General features: G+C 52.1%; 1 protein-coding gene across 2 annotated transcripts in view; it reads right to left on the bottom strand.

The window, feature by feature from the left end:
- CDYL2 (chromodomain Y like 2) overlaps nt 1–26,589 on the bottom strand; it is a 286,970-nt gene that overhangs the window by 89,423 nt on the left and 170,958 nt on the right. Inside the window, exons 5-7 of one of the 2 annotated variants that reach the window (XR_002345297.1) lie at nt 22,110–22,320; nt 20,235–20,378; nt 14,986–17,582 (exon numbers count right to left, since the gene is read on the bottom strand). Coding sequence is in view for 1 of the 2 variants with exons in the window: in XM_021097053.1 (XP_020952712.1) it covers nt 17,424–17,582; nt 20,235–20,378; nt 22,110–22,320 (514 nt within the window). In the remaining variant the exon portion in view is untranslated. Of the gene's footprint in view, nt 1–10,891; nt 17,583–20,234; nt 20,379–22,109; nt 22,321–26,589 lie in introns of those variants that run through there. The other variant, XM_021097053.1, reaches the window with a different exon arrangement.

Raw genomic sequence — 26,589 nt, 5'->3', positions numbered from 1 at the left:
CAACAAATGACCCCCTCCCTTGATAACAACCTACTCTATAAGCTGACAGGGAAAACCATCCCCAGTGAGGCCCAAGGGAAAGGGTGTAAGCCAGACCAAAGAGAGAGACAAAGAACTCACCCGTACCTCTTCAGAGGTCTAAGTACCACCCCCATGCTGCACCCTCTACAAGAATAAGTGTGAGCTTGTGACTCAACTAGAGCTAGGTTCAAAGTATGATTCTACCATCTCCTGGCCATGTGACTTCTTGGGGTGGTAACACATAACTCGGGTTCACTGGAGGATGGATGACACAGCATATAGAGGGCACACTGACTGTGGGACCTGACATATTACAGATCATTAACAATGGTAGTGATTGTTTGCATACTGTGAATAATAACTGTATCAGCAATAATTGTTGTTGCTGTTGGTGATGGTAGCATAGATAGTATTGATGACTTGGAGAAGCCTAATTTCAGTTTTTTAACTGAGAAACAAAAATGGTAGAAAGTGGGCTATCGGGGTAGATTAATGGGAGTACAACTACCCAAGCTGAGCTCCCTGATGAAACATGATTAGAAAACACCACTGGACCTCCTACCAACCTTCTACCCCTAAGTAAACCTATTCCTCTTCTCATTTGAGACAGAGAAGCCAAAGAATGGTAGTCCTCTCCTCAAGGGAGAATATAAACCCCAGAAGAGAGATGTATATTTTGTCTCCGGGACTTAGCTTTTCATGAAAAAACAAGGTCCAGCAGATGTTAAGTTCTCAGGATCAGAGAAGAACCTTCCTCATCCCTGGAGAAATCTGAACAGGGGGTAGAGAGAGATAAGAGCTGTCGCCCCAGCTCACTGGAGACAGGGTGGCATTTCCTCCATCACAGGCAGAAGAGAGAATATGGGAAGGGAGAGACAGCTTTTCCCTGCGGAAATAAAAGCTTAAAAATGCCTTCTGTGGCTAAAATGATAACGTCAAATGCTGACAAGTATGTGGAACAACAGAAGGTGTGTCCCTCACTACAGGCGGGAGTGTAAGATGGTACAGCCACTTTGGAAGACAGCGTCACAGTTTCTTGTACGGCTACACGTAGCCTTCGTAGACCATTCAGAAATTACATTCCTTGGTTTACTTAAATCAGCTGAAGACTCATGTCTACACTAAAATCTGTGCATGAATGCTTATGTCAACTTGACAAAATTGCCGAAACTTGGAAGCAACTGAGATGTCCTCCAATGGATGAACGGACACAGACATTACAGGACATCCAGACAGGAGAAATATTATTCTGCAATAAAAAGAAATCGGCTGCCAGTCCTAAAGAAAATACGGAGGAAACTGAAGTGAAATAAACACATTTGAAAAGCCTACATACTATGTGACTCCAACTATATGACATTCGGAAAGAGACAAAAACTATTGTTGTGTAACCAAGTACTGCAAACATAGTGGCTTAGAACAATACTCATTTACCCTCTCATAGTTTCCATGGATCACAAGTTGGGGCACAATGCAGCTTAATTATTGATTCAGGGTCTCAGGAGGCTGAAATCAAGGTGTCCATCGAAGCTTGGGTCTCATCTGAGGCTCAGTCTCCTTTCAATCCATTCAGGGTGTTGGCAGCATTCAGTGCCCATGTTTGCAGACCAAGGTCCCTGTTATCTTTCTACAAACCATTGACTGGTGGGTAGTCTCAGCTTCTAGAGGTCTCCTGCCATCCCTGCCTTGTGATTCTCCATTTGGTCCCCAAGCCTTGGAATCTCTGACTTTTCCATGTCTGACCTCTGGTCCCATAAAGGTTCACCTGATGAGGGCAGGCTCATCACGAGAACAAGAGATCCTATGGGGGGTGGGGTGGGATGGCAAAGCCATCTCAGCAGTCTGCCTACCCCAAATCATCAAGTAGCTCTCTTAAACTCAATAGTCTTGGGCTCCATCTGCAGAAATACCAATCACAACCAAAGATGAGAAGATGAGTTTATTTTTACACACCCAGGATCAAAGCAGAAACACCTCTGTTTAGAAAAGAAAAACAGCTGCAAAAAAAAAAAAAAAAAAACACCCCACCCAAAACCCACCTTTCTTTTTTTTTGGATATAAAACAGTCATTTTCCCCTTCCTCCTGAAAGTCGGGAAACAACCACTAGGCAGTTGTATTCTTCAAACTTGCGTACCCACGGTTTGTAGGCACTGCGGAAAAGAAAGGGACACATAAAGTCTATTTTCCTGCTTTCAAGGAGCAGACTGAACGGAGAATTCCATTCACTCATGTGTTCATGATTCCGTTTATTTATTTTCATTCCGCTAACATCACCTTGGCTTTCTCTTTGTACTATGCACAAAAGTGCTGGAGGTTCGAAACTGGGCTGTGCCCTCAAGCAAACTCCAGTGTAAAAAGCAACATCCTGAGTTGCAACATCATTGAATATCATTTTCAAGTCCCTTCCTGATGGTATGAGTTCTGAGCATTTGAGAATAATATATAGAAATCAGACCGTGAGTTGCATGATGCAGGTGAAAGACCAAAAGCCTTGGAATCTACACCCAAATGACTGTGTTGATGTCACCAGTAAGGGAACGAATGAGCATGAAGCAACACACTCAGAAAGACGTTATGTGTATAAGTGTAACTGAATGACTTTGCTGTGTGCCTGACACTAATATAACACTGTGAGTCAACTATACGTCAATAAAAATTGTTTTAAAAAGTCATAACGTCACTTCTGGGATTCATCTGCCAAAAATGTACAGCCTGAATTTAAGAGTGAGGAACGATAAGACAAACCCAAATCCAAGGGCATTTTGTAAAGTACAACCAGCTTGTTATATTCCCTTCAAACTGTCAAGGTCAAGAAAATCTTAGAAAAGTGAAGGAACTGTTCCAGACTAAAGCAGGATGAGAACTAAATGTGAGATGTGATTCTGGATTGGATTCTAGACCCGAAAATGGACATGGATGGGACATTCGGTAGAGTGAAATAATTAGATCATAATATTACTTGTTAATTTTCTGATTTTTATAATTGTGCCATGTGTATGTATGATGTTATCATTTGGGGAATCCGGTGGGGGAGGGTATGTGCAATTTTAGCGGCTTTGATTCTGCAAGTCAAGTTATTTTGGAATGAAAAGACAAACAAAAAGGCAGGTTGGAATGCCTGCTCACTGCTGTGTGTCCTTGGGCAAGTTACTTCACCTCTCTGAGCCCTTGTTTTACCTCCTATTAGGTGGAGCCATGCAAAGAGTTTGGGAATAAAAATATTTTTAAAATAAGGAAGTCATCTGAAATAAGTGTACATTTACTCAGCTGTATGTCTGCATATGTTACTTCTTTTTTGATTTTTTTTAATTTTATTTTTTGTATCTCTCTCTTTTTAGGGCTGCACCCATGGCTTGTGGAGGTTCCCAGCCTAGGGGTCCAATCGGAGCTGTATCCACCAGCCTACGCCAAGCCACAGCAACGTGGGATCTGAGCCGCATCTGCAACCTACACCACAGCTCACGGCCATGCTGCAGCCTTCACCCACTGAGCAAGGCCAGGGATCGAACCTGCGTCCTCATGGATGCCAGTCAGGTTCCTCAACCACTGAGCCAGGACGGGAACTCCATATGTTACTTCTTAATCCTTAAAACCAACAAACAAAACCTGACGTATGTGAAGGCAAGAGGAGCAAAGCCATCACTGCACATCACGCTAGGATGGAGGCACAATTTGAACTCAGTTCTATTTGATTCCAAACATCAGGTTCAGAAAGAAAGAAAGAAAGGGCGATTGCTGTGATGATAACACTCTTGAACCAATGCAAGACCCTGGGAGGAGGAGAAGGGGAGCAAAAGCCTCCGCAATCAAACAGGAAATGTGGCCAAGAGGAGATACAATCTTAAAGACACAACTGCAAGGCGTCTAAAAAAATTGGCAACCGCAGCCCTATTTGCCAGGAATTGGCCCACGACGTCTGAATTTTCTCCTCTTTGTCAGTAAGTGCTTGTTAACCATCCAAATGGCTGTGAGAGCCGCCTGTGTGCCTCGCTTTGGAAGCGAAAGTGTAAACAAGTGCGACTGCACAGGTGGCATCCTGGGACACCGCGTGTGCCACGAAGCCAGAGCCCATCAGGTCCCCTGTCACCTCGAGACAGCTCATTTGCCATCTGGCCTGCCAAAGCCCAGGGCTCTGTGTTTGACAATAGTTGGAAAATCACAGGGCCCAGCCTTCCCCGCCCTCGCCCAGTGGGCAACTCCCCCCCCCCCCCCGCAGGGCGCTTAGCGCGGGGCGTGCGTGTGTTCTTCCAGACACGGCAGCCAAACCCGCGGACCCCCAACTCTCCCACGGCCACAAAGCATTTCCGAGGCCCTTAATCCAAGAGGCTATTAAGTTACACCCCACAAGTCACCATCTGGCTGGGGGACTTCCCACATGGGTGGGTTCTCCTGGTGCCTCTCAAATGACAGGGGCTTGGATGTCAGTCCCCGATGACAGTTGCAGAGACACCCCCCCCATGCCCCCCTCCCAGTTCGCCTCCTCCCCTGTGCTCCAGTCAGGTCTCCATGGTTTCAAAGGGAAAGGGGACAAGGTGGGTATTGGGGAATTCGCACTAATAGGACGCCTACTATGTGCCAGCCCCTCTTGGGCACTTGCGCATTTAGCTCAGATCAGTGCCATAATAACATGCAATAGGAGCTATTGTGCCCATTGTACAGATTAAGAAATCAAGACTGTCACTCATTAAAGCCAAATCAGAGATTTCAAGGCAAGGTCGTCTGACTCTATAAAAACCACATAAATCACGCTCTGTCCCCGAAGGGCGAAGCCTCTAATATCCTTGCCTTTGATCTCCCCACTTGGTTCTCAGCAAAGTCTCCCCACATTTCTTGCCAACAGGACAGTCCTGGAGGAGGAACTATCACTGATTTATGCACACCCTGGCGCTGCCTGCCTGCCTGGTGCCCCGGACAGTCTCCTCCCCATCCTTGGACAAGGTGGCAGCTGCCCTATAAAAGTGCACAGGGCCCCCTCCCACCCTCCATCCTGAACTCTCAGTCACCCTTGTCCCTGCTGTCCATTCTGTTGCTGGGTGCTGGCTCTTGGGCAGCCACTCCAGATGGGTGCCCTGATCAGGCTCGTCAGCTCCCACATGCTGACTTCTTGACTTGATTCAGGGCCGAAAGGGTGGTCAGTGTCACCCTAGTTTAGGAAGCTCCCAGTCCATCCCTGGTCCAATGCCACCGCGTCTGCATTTCCAGGAAGAACTTGGCAGATGGAGACGTAGAGACCTCACTGGAAACCTCAGAAGCCAAGAGCTCCTGGTGGGGCTGCAGAGGCAATCCCTGAGGGAAAGGGCACCAGCTCCCACACGCTCGCGTTTACTCCACACCACAACCTTGAGAGAGGCCACGTGGGCCCCCCGTGCAGGAGGACACAGAGGCCAGCAAGGAGGAGGATGCGCCAGAGTGTCATGGCCAGAGGGCTTCTCTGGGGACAATGCTCCGTTTGGCCACCAGTGGAGAAAGGTTCTCATCTGGGGGAGGAGGGGATTACTGTGTCCTCACCACCTTCCTCCTGGCCTGCGTGTGCTCCCACCAACACGCACCTGTGCTGAGGCCCCTGGCCTTGGCCAGCCTAAGCACGGATACGGCTGCTCCTGATTCTGCAGCAGTGCTGTGCCAACAACGGGCCTAAAGAGGGGTGTGTGTGTGTGTGTGTGTGTGTGTGTGTGTGTGTGTGTGTGTAGGTAGGAATCCGTCTACCTACCTAAGATCATATTTTAAATAAATCTTATACATATGTATGTGTGTATATATAAAAAGATATATATAAAATTGCATGCATGTAAACCTCATTCCATCATTGAGTGACTGTGCCAACAGCTGTTCTAAATATTTTGTATATAGATTAAAATCCCATTTATATATGCATATAATCTCATTTCTTATATTGGATTTTTTCTTTTTTGGCCACCCCGCACCATATGGAGTTCCTGGGCCAGGGGTCAGATCTGAGCCACAGTTGCGGCAATGCCGGATCCCTGATCCACGGTGCCGGGACGGGGATTGAACCTGCACCCCAGGGCTCCAGAGATGCCAGCTCTTTCCCATATTTTTATCTTATCTATATAAAATGTCACATATATACATATAATGTAAATCACATTAAACCATTAAATAGCAACTATCTGTCATGAGTGCCCCAAATTCTTTATAATGATACTTACATATAATCTCATCTATTAATCTTGTATATCTCCTAGGAGTCTGAATGGCCATCATCAAAAAGTTCACTGACAATAAATGCTGGAGAGGGTGTGGAGAAAAGGGAAGCCTCCTACACTGTTGGTGGGAATGTAAATTGGTACAAGCACCCCGGAGAACCGTACGGAGGTTCTTTAAAAAACTAAATATAGAATGTGATCCAGCATCCCACTCCTGGGCCTATATCTGGAGAAACCCATAACTCGAAAAGGTTTTCACACCCCGGTGTTCATTGCAGCACTATTTACAACAGCCAAGACATGGAAGCCACATAAATGCTCATCGACAGAGGAGTGGGTGAAAAAGATGTAAGGTGTAAAAGATTTACGATGGACTATTACTTGGCCATAAAAAAGAATGAAATAATGCCATTTGTAGCAACATGAATGGACCTAGAGATTGTCATACTAAGTGATACTTAGATTATCACACTAAGATCATACTAAGTGACCTGTCAGAGAAAGACAAATACCATATAATATCACTTATATATGTGGAATCTAATAAAATGATACAAAAGATCTTACTGATAAAACAGAAGCAGGAGTTCCTGTTGTGGCACAGTGGTTGACGAATCCGACTAGGAACCATGAGGTTGCGGGTTCGATCCCTGCCCTTGCTCAGTGCTGCCATGAGCTGTGGGGTAGGTCGCAGACGTGGCTCAGATCCTGCATTGCTGTGGCTCTGGTGTAGGCTGGTGGCTAAAGCTCTGATTCGACCCCTAGCCTGGGAACCTTCATATGCCGCGGGTAGCAGCCCTAGAAAAGGAAAAAAAAACCCCAAAAAACCAGAAGCAAACTCACAGATTTCAAAATCAAACTTACCAAAGGGGAACGTGTTGGGGGGTATATTAGGGGGATGGGCATAACATATACAGACTAGTGTATATAAAATAGGTAAGTAGCAAGGACCTACTCTACAGCACAGGGAAATCTACTCGATAGTCTGCAATAACCTACATGGGAAAAAAGAATGGATATACATATGTGTATAAGTGAGCCACTCTGGTGTACACCTGAAACTAACACAACATTGTGAGTCAACTATACGCCAATAAACTTTTTTAATAAATAAATCTTGTATATGTAAAATCTCATCTATGTGAAAATCTCATTTAATCATGAAACCAGGACTATGTTCTAAAATACGATGTGATTTTATTATGCAAATCTCACGTAAGCATTTAAAAGGCTCTATGTCAGCTGTTTTAAATATTATAGTTGATCTAATTATACACACACACATATTTTTTTTAAGTCCACACCTGTGGCTGGCAGAAGTTCCCAGGCTATGTGTTGAATTGGAGCTACAGCTGCAGGCCTATGCCATGCCACAGCAACAAGGGATACCACAGCTCACGGCAATGCCAGATCCTTAACCCACTGAGCGAGGCCAGGGATTGAACCCTCATCCTCATGGATACTAGTCAGGTTCATTACCACTGAGCCACAATGGGAACTCCTAATTTTATATATTAATGTCTTTCATATACTATAATCTCATGTATATAAAAATCTCATCTCACATATACACAGTCACACAATATGTATGTGTGTGCTTGTGTGTAAACCTCACTTAATCATTTAAAAACTCTCTAGGAGGCTGGCACAGATGTAGTGTAATCCCCAAAGGGTGAATGAGGCCAAACACCCCATGCATGTGATACCAGGACTCAGCCAAGCTCCTGGCATCGCAACTCAGAAGAGCTCCCCCAAAGCCCAGAGCGGTCCTGGCCTCATTTAGGGGGCAATTCCAGCTTTCCAGCTGTTCAGGCCCCAAATCCCAAGACCACCCTTGGCTCTGTTCTCTCTTTGCCTTCAAAATGCACTCAGGACCTCACTCCTTCTCATCACCTTGATCAGCCCATCCCTGACTGAAGCCTTCGAGGGCAGGTGGCAACCATAAGAGCCTCCTGTGCATCTCCTTGCCCCCAGCCCCCTTTGCCCATTGTCGCAGAGCGAGTCTGATAAAGCAAGAAGCAGTCCAGGCCACTCCTTCCCACACCCTCCAGGGGCTCCCATCTCACTTGGAGTCAGAGCTTGAATCCTTATCACGGCCCAGAGGGCCCTCGAGCATGTGTCTCCCAGTGAAGACTCGCCGGCTGGCTGAATTCACCACTTACCGAAGAGTTTCTAGATGTAATTGATGAAGCTAACATTTATTAAGAAGGGTCTGTAAGAACTGTGCTGCTTGTTTCCATGCCTGGGTCTGAGGTTCTCTCAGCAGCTGGGGAAAATCTCCCATTTTCTAGATGGGGAAGTAAGTCAAGGCTCAGAGAGGCAGTGTGCTGAAACCAGGGTCACACAGCAAAGCTTGCTGGCCCTCTGCCTTCACACACACACACACACAAAATCTCATGCACACATGCACACAAGTGACGAGGCCTCCCCTTTCCTCTAAAGTCAAGGGAGAATGAGGCTTTAGTGATTTGTATGTACCCCCTAAAACTTAGGGGGCCCAGCAGTTTGACATCAGACTCACGTCTGAGAAATTCAGCAACCAAGAGGCCAACTGATGAACCAGCCAGTCCACCATCGAGGCAGTTGGAAGTCAGCCTGTGCCCCCTGATCAGAGGTTACACGAGCATCCCCTGAGCCACACGAGGCCCAGGCATGGGGATCGTCCTACCCTAAAGGGACCTAAAGACCTCAGCGAACGAAGCCAGCAGCAGGCCTCCGGATTCCCAGGGGCTGAAGAAGGAGCAACGGGCGATGATACAGAGTTCATTCGGCAATTACGAAACTGGCCACCATCCACAGAAGAGGCCACTGAGAAACCCATGAGTTCCCTGTGAGAGGGTCAGGTTTAAACGCCTATGAGGCCCAGAGAAGGAAAGCCCCCATGTGACAAGAGCACCATTTGGTCTTTGTAAACTCTTCCCAGCTTTCCTCCATCCAACCAAACAAAAGGGAGTACGCGTCAGCAAGAAAGCCTGAAGCCTTGGCCTCGAGTGAAGTTGCTAGCACTGATACTTATTATTTATTTATTTGTCTTTTTGCCTTTTCTAGGGCCGCTCCTGTGGCATATGGAGGTTCCCAGGCTAGGGGTCGAATCAGAGCTGTAGTCCCCAGCCTAAGCCAGAGCCACAGTAACGCAGGATCCGAGCCACGTCTGCGACCTACACCACAGCTCACGGCAACAACCAGATCCTTAACCCCCTGAGCAAGGGCAGGGACCGAACCCGCAACCTCATGGTTCCTAGTCAGATTCGTTAACCACTGCGCCACAACGGGAACTCCTGGCATGATATTTAAAGGGGACATGGCCACTGTGACAACGGAGTTGACACTGTGTTTGTGACTTTATATCATGGATTGGAAAGGTCCTACAGGCGACCGTGTTTTCATCTAGGGTTAGTGAGGACTGCTCCCTTAAGCCAACTGAAAGGGACAGTGAGAGAACAAACGAAGGTTCTCTTGAGATTCTCCAAATGTACCAGTGAGTCACTGTGGATGTTTTCTGATGAGATGGGCGCCTCAGCCCACTTCCTCTCCTTGCAGGGGAAGGGCTTCTTTCAGTATCGTATCACAATAGCCTGTGAGACACAGTCAGAGGAACAGGGCTGTGTCCTAGAGATGCCACACTCCGAAACACCCGCAAGTCCTGGTCCAGTCTGCTGGACGGTCCAGCAGCAGTCAGGAGCAAAGGACTTTCCAGGTTGGACCTTGACCCCATGGGATGGAGTCAGGACCTCAGAGGAAGACACCTAAGATGACAATGATGACGACGAGAATACGAGAAAGGACAGGGAGCCAGCAGAAGGAGATCTGGGGCCGCAGCCCGGCTGGCCGACCACACCGACGGAGAGGGGAAGGGATGGCAAGTCAACAGTTAGAGCTGCCCTGTCTTCTAGACTTTGAGGGGGTCGAGATCGCATAAGGAATTCTCTCCAGTGCTGCACTGTGGATGGTTCGAGAACCGCGGAGGGATCATGCACCTCTCTCACATTCCTAGACCCCAAGCTGGTTTACGACAGGGACTATCTGGGCGCCTGTGCAGCTCCCAAGGCGAGCAGAGGGCTCAGCACTGCTGCGGGACAGACGGACAGGTAGACGTGACCTTGTGCCAAGGACTTTCCCAGAATTCCCTGCTGCCACAGCCCCTGAGCGACTCCTTCCTCCTCCTTCCTGCAGCCCCACACTGTCTCTGGAGCCAGCCTTCGGCAGCCAGCTGTCCTCTGCAGTGTGCCTGTCTTAAGAGCCACGGTGCGATGGCCGAGGTAACGCAAAAGGACTCTGTGTCATTCCATAGTGACAAGCACGGTCATCAGTCGCGAGGGGCAGCTGGGCTTGGACAGGACCCAGCTCTAGTGAGGAGCCATCCCTATGCAAGGAGACCTGGGTGGACAAGGGGAAGGGGTGAACGCCTACCAATCCCCTGAAAAATAACACCTGTGCCCCCCATTCCCAGGTCCTCTGGCATCACCCTATGTTCCCGGCGACCACCGGCCTGAAAAACTGAAGCCTCAAGGCAGATGTGGGTGGGCGCGCCCACGCTCCCCAGACACAGCCTAGAAGCATCAGAGGTCTCAACGCCCCCCCCCCCCACCGGCCCTGCCCTGGGGGGAGGAAGGCCAGAGAAACTTCTCTGTTGGAAACCACAGAACCTGTTGGTGATCTTGACACGCGGGCTGCCCGAGGGAGAACACGAGCCAGTGCAGGCGAAGTTTCAACCTTTTTATTCAAAGCAGCTTCTCACAATGTATAAATACTGCATATTAGCACACATGAAAAATACAACTTCTAAGGCACCCAGAAATGTGTTCATACACGTTACAGGACCATTCACAAAGAGAGTGTACAATTTGCTCTAGACAGTCAGCGTTTGATAAGTCGGAAGGTTATCACCCCTCGGTACTGCACCCAGTCTCGGGCAATATTTACAACGTGGTGAGAAAGGGTCACCTCTACCTGCGTTAAAGTCTATGAAGGGACTCATACTTACAAGTACTCAGAACTAGTTAAAGACTCTCCCATGATCACCTGGCAAAACAAAAACGAGTAGCCTAGACTGCAAAGGTCTCCTTGGATTTTGGTGTGTGCGCGAGCTCCGAGATCAAATCCAAACACTCCCCTGGGCGGGGGGGGGGGGGGGACATTTTTGGTAGCCTGCTTCCTTAGCAGAAGTTTGGTAATAAGCCTTACCACTAGGATACCACGTCTTCAGGATCAATCATTGCTACACCGGTTAATGGGTCAATGGTTTCATCATGAGTGAGAAGGGAGCATCCTTGCCTAGTGTGAGGAGTGGAGAACAGTCTTCTCAGGCTCAACAGGAAGTGGAATGGGTGGATGGAGGCCAAAAAAAAAAAAAAGAGAGAGGTGGAAAGTGAGCAACTGCAGGATCTCGCTGCTCAGTGTAGACACACATGAAAAACTCCTGCGGGAGGTTCCTGTTCGGATGGAGCAGTCCACACTGGTCAAACTGGACAAACTGGACAAACGCCAGCCCTCCACGCTTCATGGTCCGGATAAAGGCTGGGACTCCACGGCAGAAGCACCCACCTGGGACAGTGAGCTTCCATCTCAGAAACTCACCTTTCAGAGCCTTCTCGAGGTGACAACAGATTCATGTGCACGGCCACCCAGGGGGAGCATAACGTCGGTGGAAGCGAGCAGCCTCTCTGGGCCGTCAAGCATGCACAGCTCTGCCTAGCAGGGCCCACAATCTACCAAACTCGTGCTTTGTTGGCATAATGGAATTCTTTGGTCCTTGGTTTTATGAAAGGCAATATTTTCACAATCCTGTCAACATGGACGTCGGCAAATGACTTCAAGCTGGGACTAATGGCACAGGGACAAAGTAAATACTAGATGGACAACTCCACACCCTTCAAACTTCCCAAAGTCACCCTAAGGAGCTCCAGCAGGAGGCCAGGTGTTGGGCCAAGGCAGCATGGTCAACCCACAGACAGGCCAGAGCTGAGGCTGGAAACTAGACGCCGGTGTTTCTGACTGATACACACACACATACTGCAAATATCTGCAGCAAACGTCATCCCGATGGGAGACACGGTGATGGGATCCACACTTACTGGAGGTGAATAACCTGACTTAGCCATGCCAGAGCCCTGGTCTCAAGGTCAACAGCAACGTCTTGGTAAGGAGACGCAGTAGGCCATTACGGAAGCACGGCCAACTGAAAAGCATCATCCTTTTTAAAAACGCTCAGTCCCAATTTTGAGGTGGTTTTATCCGCTCCCAGACATGAGTGGACGCACTGCCAATGAGCTTTGCGACGTAGGCTCCATTCGGACCGCCCCAGGTGGACTGGCTCGGCGGATGAGCATGTGCTGCATCTAGTGTGCCTGTGCCCTGCGAAACTCGGGTTGAGTATGGCTTCACGTACCTCGTTCACGGATAAGACACTCGGGACGCGTGGGAATGCTGATTATGTAACTGAAATCGACTTCGGATTGTCTATACAGTAAGACGCACATGTAAACTTTGTAACATCTCTCAAGGAATGTGGACCTCAGCCAGACTGGGTGTCCCCAGGTCACCCGCAGGGAACCTGGGGCCAACTGCCAAGGTCAGGAGCAGGAAATGCCATTTGTTCAAAACAAATGATGGACCAGCAGCCCTTCCTGTGACCATATCTAAACCATGTGAATAGGACGAGGGTGGCTCCAGAAAAACCTGTTCATGGTCCCTTCATATGGCCAAAGACAGTCACCAAGGTGTCTATCTGGCCCCTGCCACCATTAACTCAACCAAACTCTCCAGATGAGTCATGGCGTACGGACTGCGCAGAGTCCATCCCCATGGCTTATTCGTTGCTTGGAAGAAACAACCCGTATTACCCCTTTGTTTTTTTTGTTTTTTTTTTTGTTTTGTTTTTTTTTTGCAACAAGCTTAAGGCTCTGTTCACAAACTCCATCAACTGCCACACAGTGAGAATTTATGGGGAGATCTTAAACTACGGAAGGAGTTGCAAAGGTTGGAAACGTTACCGATCCTAATGGTAAGGCTTATTCACAGATTCAATACATTGTAAAATTATTCTTTGAACTCAATTACGTTGAGAAAAAGGAAATTAATCGGCTCTCGAACAGTATAAGAGCACTAGATTCTCATGGAAAACAAAAAACAAAAAACCATTGGCACCAAACCAGAATGCTATTTTTTTTTTTTTTGAAAGAACACATGATCTTCATGGAAAAGATTGCCTAAAACGCATATCCTAACTTACCACAGAAATATAAAAGTTTATATTCTGAAAATATATACTGTATTAAAGTCGGTAAGCATTTCAACCAAAATTTGCAGAAATAACTAAGCAACACTTCTCTACAACAAAAATATACATGCAAGACAACCCCCAAATGGTTTCCCTTAAATATCTACAAAGGCAAAGTGTAGATTTTTCAAGATTATACAAAACCATTTATAGAGAATAAAATAAAATACTTAAGAAATCTCATTTAGAGTCTTAAATACTGTGTAGATTAGTGAGAATGTCTAAACTAATATATACAACAGAGCTACGTATCTGAACACAGAAACACAAGAGAGAAGCAATTCCGCATTTTAAATATTCACGGAGGAAGATGTGAAGATGCATCTCTTTGTTTCTCTTGGTGAAAAGAAAAATATGTCCACAGAAATTGAATTGGAAAATTACATGGGTATGACTGAATTTCAAATTAAGAAAAGTTTACAAAAGTTTTTAAGCCGACAATTAATAATGGGAAATATAATTCAGCATCTAGTCAAGGCTATTTTTAAACGTGGATTATCTGGAGATAACAGTTGCATTGGTCAGAGTCTACTGTGATGATACTTCTCCATCTTCAGACTAAACGTCACGTGGGAAAAACGTATTATCACACTTCAGAGAGACCCTCTCCTAGGTTAACTTGGAGCAAACAAGAAGAACAGTTCAAATCAATTCTCTACGACCTTCTCAGAGGTATCCAATTTCATTCCTAGAGGGTGGCTGGGGATGGTTTTCACCCACAGGCATCACTTCAAAGCAGGAAGGGACGTGGGGGTAACGGCGGCGCCAGGCGGAGGCTTCCCCATGGCGAGGAGCTCTGACCACCTTAGAAAGTTCTCCAAAAAGCCCCCGTGGAACGGGGCTGCTAACGCAAATGGTTCTCCTGCAAGACCACCACGCTAACCACCAGTATGTGGAGCAGAAAGGTGCCAGAGTCCTGATGTGTGGCTAACAGGACGGCAAGGAGTGGAACGCCCAGAAGGCTCCCTGACCAAAGAAGAACCCTCAACTTCCCACCAGAGCTGCGCTTCCATCCCCAAAGGCAGTTCCGGGACAGGGTCGGCGAGACCAAGTACCACTGCTCGGAGACCCCCCGGGCCCCAGGATGAGACAGATGGGATGGGGAGCGGGCAGAGCACAACAGAGAGAGGGGGGAAGGATGCCAGGTGGGGAGAGAGGGTGCTGGGGTAGAAGACAACTGAACGCCTGGGCGCTGCCTCGAGGAAGCTTTGAGGATAAACCCTGACACAGCCACAGGTCTGGCCAATTCCAACCCAGGTCGACGGGCTACGAGTCACCTGGATCTCACCTGCACAGTATCAAAGCAACTGTCCGGAAAGTGGAAACCCAGTGGTTTCGCCTACCCTGTAGCCAACAGAGGGCAGCGGCTTTTGCCCAAAGGACTGGAACATCCTTCTTAAATGGACTGAAGGCAAAGAACCGAAGCACAGACTGTCTTGTACCACACCTCCCGGTGCACGAGAAACCCGCACAGTAGCAACGGGTATGCGGCCTCAGGGAGGGTGTCACAGTCCTACCTTCTCATCAGAGATCCTTGAGGTGCTTAGCAGTTTGGACGGGATGATCCAGAGCTAGGCTTTAGTCCAAAGCTAAAGCACTTCTGCCTTTTGTTTTCAGCAGGGAACAAGGACGGGCCCTGAGCGAAAGGAATGTCCAAACATCCTCTTCCATCGCCAAGGAGAATCCTAATGTGGCTGCCCCTGGAAGGTAAACAGAAAGGGGGTGCTCTTTCTTTAGGGGGCCTGGTGATGGCTGAGGAACGACCTGCCGAGACTGAGGTTGGCCAGGGTTGGCAGAACACACACTGGCTTTCTTGAAGGAAGAGACAAACTCAAGGTGAGATGTGACAAGAGGCATCTGGGCAAAAGCTGGCATTCCCCTAGAGGGACTCCTATGGTCCAGGCCCGCGGTTCCCATGGGACCCCAGAGGGACCAAAGGGAGGACACCCAGCTTGGGAGAAGAAAGCGAGGCACGTCCTCTCCCCCGAGCCTCGTGAGGTCACGGGCAGACTCAGCTGGGGGGAGGCTGCTGTCTCTACAGAGGGAACCGAGGCCGTGTGGAGGAGGCAGAGTCCCGGGAAAGGTCAGGTGCCCTGTGCAAAGGCCCGTGTCTCCGGCTCTAAGGTCAACACAAAGCTCAGCGCCATGAAGAAGCCTGGCCCGGTGCCCTGAGCAGCAGGCAAAGGACCAGAGAGGGGAGAATGGCAGCAACGACCTCCCTTTGCCAGCCCCCCCAGCCGGGCCGGACTCTCACTGCTCCACTCACGTTTCTCCAAAGAAAGGTCCAGAGGGGCTGGCGACCAACAGAGGGAAGGGGAGACGGGCGAGCACTCGGACGACACTCGAGGGCTGTGGTGGGAACATCCCGCCCTCTGAGACTCGAACTTTCTCTGGTGCTTGACCCTGAACCAGGGTCAAGCCTCAGACGGAGGAACGTGGTCCTGTCGTCTCTCCGCTCTGACCGTGACGTTTACCTTCTCCTCGCCAACCAAAACCAAAACCCCGAGCCCAGACCCAAAGCCCTCCTTCCCGCAGCCCAGCCAGGGATGTGGGCCGCTGGTCTGAATAGAGATGCTGGGGTCCCCAGGCGGCCCATGGAGGCCTCGCCCCCAGGTACTGCTCCTGGATGGGAGTAAACAACCTGAGAAACAGATGGAGTATGTGGGCCTCTGGAGGAACACAGATTCGGACCTTCTGCGGACAGCTCAGCAGAGTGGGGGCACCTCCCCGTCTCCCTGGGAGGCCCCGACATCCCCCCCCGCCCCCACGGAAGAAAGGGGCTCTGAAACCCAAGCACAGCCATCTGCCCGAAGGAAAAAGCCTTCTTCCACAAATGCGATCCCCAGGGGGGCCCGGTCCCCACCTTTTCACACAGTTAGGGCCGGGGTGTGTCTCAGTACCACTCAGGCTGGAGGCCCCTTTGTCTCCTTAAAGCAGCAGCGCGAGGAGAAACCCCTTCCAGGATTTCTCCTAAGAACAAGCATTCAGCGGTCCCAGAGCCATTGTCCGTGTAGAGAACCTGGCTCCGAGCTGCTCCTTTCAGCTGTATCCGCCCTTCCACTTCCATCTCTCTCTGAGTCTGACTCCTACGTGGCTCATTGCTAGAATGCACCAAACGGCATGAACCTTGCACGGGATTTGGTCCAGGGCAGTATGAAAAGAGTATCTGTGTGAACAACAGATATCATAAGATAGCAACAAAAATAAATAAATTAAATAAGTCCGATTAAAGGAAAAAAAAAAAAACCACATTTTCCTACAGTTCATGTTTTTGCAAAACTAGCTTTACATATAATACACATAAATTATCAGAATTTCCACTTACATTGTTTTAAAAATATATATTTAACAAAACGCCCCTAAATGTACAATATCTGGGTTTGTAAATCACTCAATTGGGTTTTAAGACCAAGCCCTAAAAGTCACACAGATTTGCATCAGAGAAGAGACCGAGGCTGGCTCTACACAATCGTTCTGCTCTTTGGGCTGGGAACCCCCTCCAATGGCTCGTCCCCTGTCACTGGGTCTGCACGGAACCAGAGAGCCACGGCAGCCTAGTCTCCAAAGCAGAGGCACTGTGTAGACACAGCCTGAGTCACGAGAATGGGGAGACTGGTCTTCCCCTTCCTGGACCAGGATGGTGCATTTCAGCAAGTGGGGGCAGGACAAGGGTGCCTGGCAGAGGCCTGGGAAGAGATAGCCCTCGATAGCTCTCCAGCCAGGTGCGGGTGGGGGGGACACGGGGGAGGCCAAGTGTGCTGCGTTTCCCATCGTTACACAAAACCAAACCAATGAGGAGCAACCAAAGGACGCGAGGAAATGGACACAACCCTAGGTATAGAGAGACACCTTGACAGACTCCTTGGCCAGGCATACGCTGTGCTCTGATTTCTGAAGCACAGGGCAGAGCTGGAAGTCGGTGCCCCCGAGCACTGGGGCAGGTGAGCCGAGGCCCTCAGACTTGGTAGATTTTGTCCTGCAGGTAGCTGAACAGGGAATCCAGGCCTTTGGAGGAGCTCCAGAGCTGCTTGAGCATGAGGCATTCTTTCTCGTTCACATCTTCCAGCACTGACTTCAGGAAGCTCCGGACCAGGCATTTCGACTCCTCCAGCACCTGGAGGGAAACGCACAAGCCTCGTCAGCCAGGCACCAGGGGCTCTGCTCCCAAAGGCACCCTCCCGATGTCCGAGCCGGGGGAGGCTGCCTCTTGCAGTCGGGGCTCCCAGGCCCGTGCCCCGCTAGATGCCAGGAATGGAGCCGTGGTGTGCCGGGAGGTCGAGCCCTTGGTCCCCGGGATGGCTGAGTGGGACTGCATCTCCCCGACTGCAAGGGTTTGGTCTTCTATCCAAGGGTGACACACACTCAGGGTCACTTTCTATGGATGTCGTGAAAAGGTTTGGGAAATCCTGCTTTCTCCTCTCCAGGCTACTTAATTCAAGGATGGGTGACGTCACGGAATAGGTCGATGAAATGAACGCGTGGTTGTCAAAGTATCCACAGACCCCGCCCACAGCAACGCCCCTTGTTCAGGCGTAGTAGGAAGAGAAGTAGTACTACAAGTAGCAGTCACTGTACGAGTGAGTAATAATGGTAACAACAATAGTAATATTCTAGTCTAACAGTCACGGTAACAGTAACGTGAGTGATAGCAATAATAGTAACACCAGTAATAATACCGCAGTGTTAGGGTAGCAGTAATAATAATGCCAGCGGTAGTAAAGGTACTAGAGTACGAAAACTAGCAACGCCAGCTGTAAGCTGTAATATTAGCGATACAGTAGCTACAATGGCAATAACCATAGTCCTGAATACCAGCAATTGCAGCAATCACAGGAATAAGAATAAGGACGCCTCTCCAACCACCGTTAACCAAGATGCTCTGTGATAGGAACTTTTCCTGCATTCTTTTAGTCCTTCCTCGTGTTGACTCCACAGAGAAGTGGTATTTTCATCACCGCATCAGAGACGGAGGACCTGAGCTCAGGGAAGTGGAGAGGCCCAGAGCTCCTGCCAACACCGGGCTGATGTGGACCGGCCACCCCGCTGCCTTGGCCTGGCAGAGGCACAGCCGGAAGTGAGGCGTCCGGGCAGCTTCCCACTGGCCTACGCCGTCCTCCGCAGACATCAAGTTCACAGTCTCACAAAGCAAGACAAGGGCCCCCTGCTCATGCCAAGTGTGGTCATCTCGCTTCCCAACCCGGGCTGGAGGCTGATGGGGGAGCGGGAAGGGCTCCAGACCGAGGCTGCCTCTTTCCTCCAGAGAACTTCTCCAAAGAACACACCACTCCCCAGGGGCTGCGGGGTGGAGCCCGTCTCAGGAGAAGGACCCCAAAGCGCTGGATTCCTAACTGTGGAAGGAGAGGTTTGCTTGTCGCATTTCTTCAACAGCCACTCAGGCAAGCACTTCCACTGCCCAATAACCAAACTCCTCAGCGGACCTTGGGGCCTTTCTCCTTCCTGCCTCTTCAGTCTCATCATCCCTCAAATGCCCCGCGCACCCGCTCACGCCACCAGCAGCTGCTGCCCACACGCTATGTGGCATTTCCCACGTGTGCAGCCTCATCACGCGTTTCCTCTGCTTACATCAACCCGCCTGTCTATGCAGCTGCCCAGGCCCACGGGGTTTCCTGGGACAAGCGTCCCAGGCAGGGTGGACCAGCTCGCTGGTCTCTGCAGTATCAGGAAGATGAAAGGAGAATCCATACAAAGAGATAAGCAGGAGTTCCCGCATGGCTAAGCAGGTTCGATCCCTAGCCTCGCTCAGTGGGGTCGAGCTGTGGTGTAGGTCGTAGAGGCGGCTCGGATCCCGCTTTCCTGTGGCTCTGGTGTAGGCTGGCAGCTACAGCGCTGACTCGACCCCTAGCCTGGAAACCTCCATGTGCTGCAGGGCGTCCCTAATAAAACAAACAAACAAACAAAAAGAGATGAGCGGAGTGCTGGCCCATAACAGATGGTCACCAACCAGGAGGGCCACCCCACCCTGTCACTGTCGCTGGGACCATGAGACTTCCTTGAGGCAGAGCTGATCCGAAGCAGGAGCCCAGGAAAGGCTGGCTGGGAGGGTCAGGAGAGGTGCGACGGGGGCGGGGCTCGTGGTAGGGAGGAGGGGAGAAAGAAGAGGTGGTCACAGGGCTGCCTCCTGCACCCCCAGGAGGCTGAAGCACAGCAAGTGTCCTAGACCTTCCACTTCCAAAGCGCCTTCCTCATTTCTGGGCCTGGCCCTTTCTCGATCTTGGACAGGAGAGCCCCACAGCGCTCAGATCGGCTCGTAAGAGACACAATCGACAATTAAAACCCGGCGCCTCCGGGGGGAGGGGTCACTAACCTATCTGCTGCTCAGTGTGTCTTCAGAGTGGACCAGAGATGCTGAAATGTGCTGAGTGTGGGGCTGGCGGGAGAGCTGAGATACCAGGACGGGCCTTGGCTGGTTAAACACCCTCTGTCCTCAGGCACCTCCACCTCTCATTCCTGGAAAGCCACTGACGATCTGTGTTTTCATGTGAGCTTAGGACTTGCTCTTAAGGCCACACTTGCAGCCCAGGGTAGAAGTCTCTTCCGTGAGCTTTTCGCGGGAGCGTATGGGGAGTGTCTTACCACCACTGATTCTCCCCCTGGACTTAAGCTCTGGGCGCCCAGGCGTCTCACGGGGCCCTGCACCTACTCCCTGCGTGACCTTGGGCCGCTCAGCTCCTCCCTCCCGGCGCGGTCGCTGTGTCTGCACGATGCCTCTACCGTAAGCGCCGCTCGCGAAGCCGCGGGAACTCACCACCGCGCTGCACGAGGCCATCTCCTTCACCCGCAGCATGACCTCCTGGCTGAACGTGGTCGGCCAGAAGACCTGCGACACCAGTCCTCTGCTGCATGCCTCCTGGGCGGTGAGCTTCCGCCCGCAGAAGAGCATCTCGTTGGCCTGGAAAAGCAAAGGCAGGCGCAGGCTGAGGGCCGAGGCGCCTCTGTGGTCCTGAGCCAGCCCGCTGCCTGTGAGCGAGGGTCCCAGCTCTCGGAGGCAGGATCCCCAACGGGGGGGTCAGAGCTGCTTGGGGAACCACATGCAAACTGGCAAACACGTGCGTCTGTGGGCATCTGTCTGAGCAGAGGGCCCACAGCTCTCATTAAACTACCCAAAGAAGCCATGTACCTACAGGGCTCCGTCTGCCCAATGCCCCTCCCCCGGCTGGCGGCAGCCTGCAGGAGGGGACACGTGTCTCGGGGGGGGGGTACAGTTCAGTACTGAACCCCCAGCTGTGATGACCTTTCTAGGGATGAGCAGAGGAGCCACGCAGGATGGCAAAGCTCTGTGTGAGGTCTCCCAGCAGAAGAGGACGGGGTAGAATCTTCCTCCCTCTCGGCAGCAAGCTCAAGCCACTGAGCCCAGGCCCTCCCACTGCTCCGGGGAGATGCAGGGCCGCAATGACTGGGCACAGAGAACACTGACGGCGCCTGGACTCCTGCGCCCAGCACTCCCAGAGGCAGCTCCACCCCTGGACCTGCCAGTTACTGCAATCATTCACTTCCCCCCCCCCCCCTTTAGGCAAGTTACTTTCCATCTCGGCAGCCAAAAAAGGTCCCGAGTAATAGCAGAATCCCAATGCAGAGGGACGCATCCCACCCAGCGGTCCAGAGCTGTGCAGAGGCATCGCCCAGCTGCCGTCCGTGGTGTGCTCTGTTCCTCACTCCCCAAAGGATTTCCCTTGACCTTGAAGTGTGCACCTGTGGTACGTGTTCTGGGAGGAGGTGCGTGGATGGGGTCCCAGGCAGAGAAAGCCCTGTGCCGTCACCCACTGACGCTTACCAGCAAGGGACTCTCCCAGTGACAATGAGGGAGGGATGGGGGTCCTCCCCACTTCAGGACGAATCCCCACCCCTTTCCCCAACTGCTGTCCATCTGCCTCCCCTGTCCTGCCCTTCCCGACATGCTTAGCCGCTCTTGGATGAAGGCGGAGATGCTAGGCTCTCCCGGCCTGGTAGTCTATGCAGGTGCTTCCCCTGTGCTGTGTCCTCGGTGGGTCACGATGACCCAAAGGACAATCTTACGGCAGAGGAGAGAAACGTATCAGGTCAGCAGTAGGTCAATGGACGCAGTGGTTGGCGGTGTGAGGACAAACACTAATCACTGCAGGTATTTAGAAACACCGTCTCAGGGAGGGAAAACACAAGGAAGGAACTGAGCAGAAGGAGCCAAAGAGGATGCAGTCAGCAGGAACACGTGCCCATCAGCATTCTCGGAGTTTCAGAAACGTTTGGGATAAGAGAAAGATAAGCCCTTACAATGTTAACATTTTGTGACCATGAGGGAACTGGGAACCTGGCAAAGCACCGTGGCTGAGATCAAAAGGGAAAGTGCCTGCTTCCTGGGCCCCCTGCCGGCCCTGTTTTCCTGCCACTGCTGAGACTGTGAGCTGCCCAAAGCAGCCCGAGCTCCTGAATCCGAACGGCCGTGCTATCTACCTGTTGGCCCTGCTGTGTAGATCCCAGCTGGCAGCAGCTCTGGGGAGGCAAAGGGAGCTAGCTGCCCACCCACAGGCACAGAGGCTGGGAGCAGCCTGGGACTCCACCTGCATGAAGGGCCGGATCCTGAGCCCAGGACAGAGGAGGGGTGTCGTGAGGGCGCGGAGGGACAGGCGCCGAGACAGGAGCTTACCAGCGCCACGCCCAGGATCTGGGGGAAGGTGTAGGAGGAGCAGCCGGCAGGCGTCAGGCGGATGGTGGCGTAGGGGGTCTGGAACCAGGCCTTCTCGCTGGCCCACACGATATCGCACAGGGGCAGGATGGAGGCGCCCAGGCCCAGCGCCGGCCCATTAATCGCCACCACGATGGGCTTCTTGAACTGGATAAAGGCCTTCACGAAGTCCCTGGGGGAGAGAGGAGACCCTCTTTAGCAGGTGACAGGCCAGCCGAGCCCCAGGGACACCCTTGATTCTGCTGAGGCAGAAATGAGCTTCCCCAGGTGCTGAGACACACCCGCAGGTCATCAGGGGAGCAGGTGTCCGCCGGGGGTCCCATTCTCCCAGACTCGGGACCCAGCGATGTGGGCACGGGTGTGGCCCATCCAGTGGCTGGTGCCAGGTTTTCAGAGGGAAACGTGAGGGGCGCCTGCACGTCCTCGTTTTCCCGAGGGGTCCTAGGCCACGCTGTCCACCGTCTCAGCCTGGAACCTGGTTACCACGTCCTTCTGCCCCCTAGATATTGACACAGTGTAAACAGCCTCAGGGGAGGCAAGGTGAAGGCTAAGGTTCGGGACAGAAGCCCGAGGAGGGCGTTCCGAGGAGGCGTGTTTGAACTCAAGGGGAGAAGGAACGCTGGAAGGGCACCGGCTGGAGGTGGAGGGCATGGCGGTGGCCTGGGGAGGAGGAGCACCTCCCTCCTGGAGGTGGTCAGTCCGATGCCCCCCCGGGTCATGCTGGACAGGGAACTGAAGCTTCGGATGGGAGCGCGGGTGGCGATGGACCATCTTTCTCTTCCCTTTGGTTCTAGGGTTCTCGGATTCTGACGTACCTAAAGGGAGGCCAGACTCAGCCAGGGTGGTGCTGGAATGCTGACGAGGGTCTGTGTGTTTGGGTGGCTTTGACCAAAACTGGGGTAGGATGCTGGGCTCCCCTGGAGGCAGGAGGCACCTGCAACCATGGCTTCCAACTGGGCAACACGGTATTCTCTGCCCTGCTGCGCTGAGCAAGGTGCCAGCGTGCATCTCTACTTCCTTTGCCTTACAATGCTTTTCACCTTTCTCCTCGCTGCTTTATAAGGTCTATAAAAATTAATACTCGTCTGGACATGGAGGAAAGATCCAGGGGGTCTAATAAAGCCTGCGTTCCTCATTATTCTCAGGTGAAGATCGGAAACGAAGGACAACTCACAAGAAGAAGACCCAAACTCCCGAGCATGACCTCAGTCTGCCTCTGCTCCCCTCTCCGCACTCCCCTCCTGACTCTCTCACCCCCGCTCACTGTGCACGAGCTGCAGGGCCTCCTGAGAGTTCCTGGAAAACACTGTGAGCAGTCTGCAATTCTCCTAATTATTTGCCGGCTTATTTGAATTCTCCTCCCCCTTCCGCTCCTTCAGGAAACTCACGGCTCTGCCTTGGGCACTGCTTGCTCTCCATCCTGGAGTTAACACTCAGTAAACAATCCCCCAGAACGACAGCAAAGATCGCAGATGTGCAGCAGGGACACGCCAGCTCTTCACCAGACCTGTTTTCCCGTCCCTCCTCTCCCTGAGGCATTGGCTGGAACGCATTCCCAGCCGCCCTTGCAGGTGGCCGTGGCCATGTGACCAAGTGCTGGCCGGTGGGGAGTCAGTGGAAACCCCATACCCGCTTCCAGGCCTGCTGCAAGGCGAGCTCCCACCACACAGCCCTCTGAGCCCTCTCGTCTTGACAAGCTTGGCAAACTCGGGAGACGTCTGGTGAGCCTTGCGGTTCCTGAGTCACCACGTGGAGGAGGGCCGTGTGAGCAGGGATAGCTGTTTGAGGTTCATTGATGCAAGAAGTACATTTCTATCACAACTATTGGGGCTCATTTGTCACAGCTGCTAATATATAACTAATACAAATGTCAGGCTGATTTACTGTGCCCCCCCTCTTTTTAATGGCCACACCTACAGCATATGGAAGTTCCCAGGCTAGGGGTCCAATCAGAGCTGCAGCTGCCGGCCTACCTCACAGCCAAGGCAACGTGGGATCCAAGCTGCATCTGTGAACGACGTTGCAGCTCATGGTAACACCAGATCCTTAATCTGCTGAGTGGGGCAAGGGATCGAACCCACATCCCGACAGACACTATGTCAGGTTGCTAACCTGCTGAGCCACAGTGGGAACCTAACCCTTCTCCATTGATACTACTCCCTCCGAATTCTTATCAAAAGATCTGGGTATGAGTGATATTCTGGGATTAGACTGAAGTGGCAGTAAACTACTTAATAATCGACTGGGATGGGAGGAATCTTAGGGGCTATAAGCCGTCATGACAGTACAAGCCCAGGCTGGAGGCATCGCTTCTCCTGAGTTCCCCATGATGCTTTGTCAGTGGGTCACGGAGTTACCTCGGCCTTTGCTGCCCCACTGAAGCTGACCCGAGGAGGACACTGCTACACAGAGGGAGACCTGGCTGGCATCACTGGCTTTCCAATGGCCCATTTCCCGGCCTGACTTCCTGACGTCATGGCTGCCATCGCTGGTTTTAACAAATGCTTTTTACCAAATGCAATGTGCAGTCTACACGGGATGTGAGGCTTCTTTGCAGGGTCCTTGGAACCACAGGGTTTGGGTGCTTTTGGATAGATGTCCCATTCCTAACCCCCCTCACACCATTCCAGGATCATGGACCTCAGAGTTGGGAAGGACTTTAAGAGCCATCGAGCCAAAGGTGCAGAATCCCCTCCCCAGCTTCCCAAGGAGGCATCATCTGGCTAATCCCACCAAGAGGCCTCCCCGCTGCAGATCTCGTGTGGGCCCCGCAGACAGTCTTCTGCGCTCAGCTTCTCCACTCACACAACTGTCCTCGTGACTTCGCGGAAGCTTCCCCTTCCAGTCCCCAGAGACGTTCCAGCCTGAGCTCTGTGCAGGGGCACCAAGACCCGTGAGAGGGCGACGGGGCCAAGGGTGCTCAGCCCCGCCCCTCCGCCCCCAACCTCCCGTCTTGGTGCAGCAGCCCCACAGCTCATTTCCTTGACGGGAAAATGGGATGCACGCCGCTCTCCCCATCCTTGTGCTCTCACCTCAACAGCAGATTTCTATCGCCACGGCCCACTGGACGGGGAAGCCAGACAACAAACAGGATATTGCATGTCAGCGCTGCCGCTCAGATATCTGATCCTGGTCTGGGTGGTGGGGCTGCGCTGGGGAGGTGGCTCTCCGTCCTCCCTCCGCCGCCGCCCCCGCCAAAGTCCCTCGCGCTGACACCAGCCCTCCACAGGCGCCTCCTCCACTCAGCCTGAGCCCTGGCTTCTGTCGCCCGGAGCTGCTAGTCTGGTCTGATGGGACAGAAGGAGTAGGAAGCTTTGGGGGCTAAAGGACTGTGGGGGTCAAGCCTCAACACTGCCCCTAACTCGTGGGGAGGCCTTCGACAAGGGGCTCTGTCTCTGGAGCCTCATTCTGCTTCCTGTAAAATGGGAAAGCCCGCGGTGAGTCCCAACAGAGTCAAGTGTGACCGTCTCCCCAGGGCACCAGCACAGTGCCTGGCATGGAGGAAGCCTGCTGCTGCCACCATTACCACGGTCAGCACCTCTGCCAGGAAGCGCGGAGGCAGCTTGCATTCTGTGCTCAGTGGTTTGTGATCTGCACTCCTGGCCGAAAGGAGACAGAGCAAAACTCTGCACACGGGGCTGTTTGGGCCTCCCCTGGCGCAGCTGGCAGCTGTGACCCTGCCACCCATTCCCTTCCCTTGGAGCCAAGGGGTGCACCCTTCCCACCATCACAGATCAGAGCCAAGGCAGCTGGGACGGGGCCTCTGAGCACCAAGGCTCCAAGGGGGCAAGAGGCTGCTCCAGAGGCCGACTCCACAGTCAGACCCAGGCTTAGCTAGAACTCATGGCTGGAAGTCACAGTAGCAACAATGAAAACAATTCTTTACGCTTATTCTCTTTCAGGGCTCGTGAGAAGCCAGGAACCGTCTGAGCATTTCACGTGGATTATCGGGTTACTCTTGGTCCTCGCTCCCCGCCAGCAGGCCCCAGCATCCCCGGAGACGGAGTTCAGGTGAGGGCAGCCTCTCTCCCGGGATGGGACAGATGGTTCTGCTGGTCCTGGAGAGAGACTTGTGCGGAATGAGTCATCCGCGCTCTTCCCACATCTGCTGGTTCACTCAGAGCGCATCTGCAGCGTCGGCGTGCAGTTTTCTTTAGGAAACTCTGAGGATGGCCGTCCTGGAGGTCGGCCCGGCCGAGAGCCTGTCTGTCCCAGGAGACCCGCAGAGGACGCCGGCAGGTTGTAAGGCTCTCTGGCCAAAACACGTCTCAGCCGCGCTGGGTTCTGAACCCCGTGCTCTCCGAGGGACTTCTCAGACTGTGAACACGTCAACGGGCCCGGAGACTCCGCAGGAGCGGGGACAGAGCTCGTGTGCCGACGGCGCCCCTCACACTCGAGGCTTCTCGGGACCCCTGCGGAACATTCTCCGGGACAGGCCTCT

The sequence above is a fragment of the Sus scrofa genome, chromosome 6 (assembly GCF_000003025.6).
Source record: "Sus scrofa isolate TJ Tabasco breed Duroc chromosome 6, Sscrofa11.1, whole genome shotgun sequence".
Lineage (NCBI taxonomy): Eukaryota > Metazoa > Chordata > Mammalia > Artiodactyla > Suidae > Sus > Sus scrofa.
Note: the sequence above shows the minus strand (reverse complement) of the source record. Positions and strands in the feature narration are given on the sequence as shown.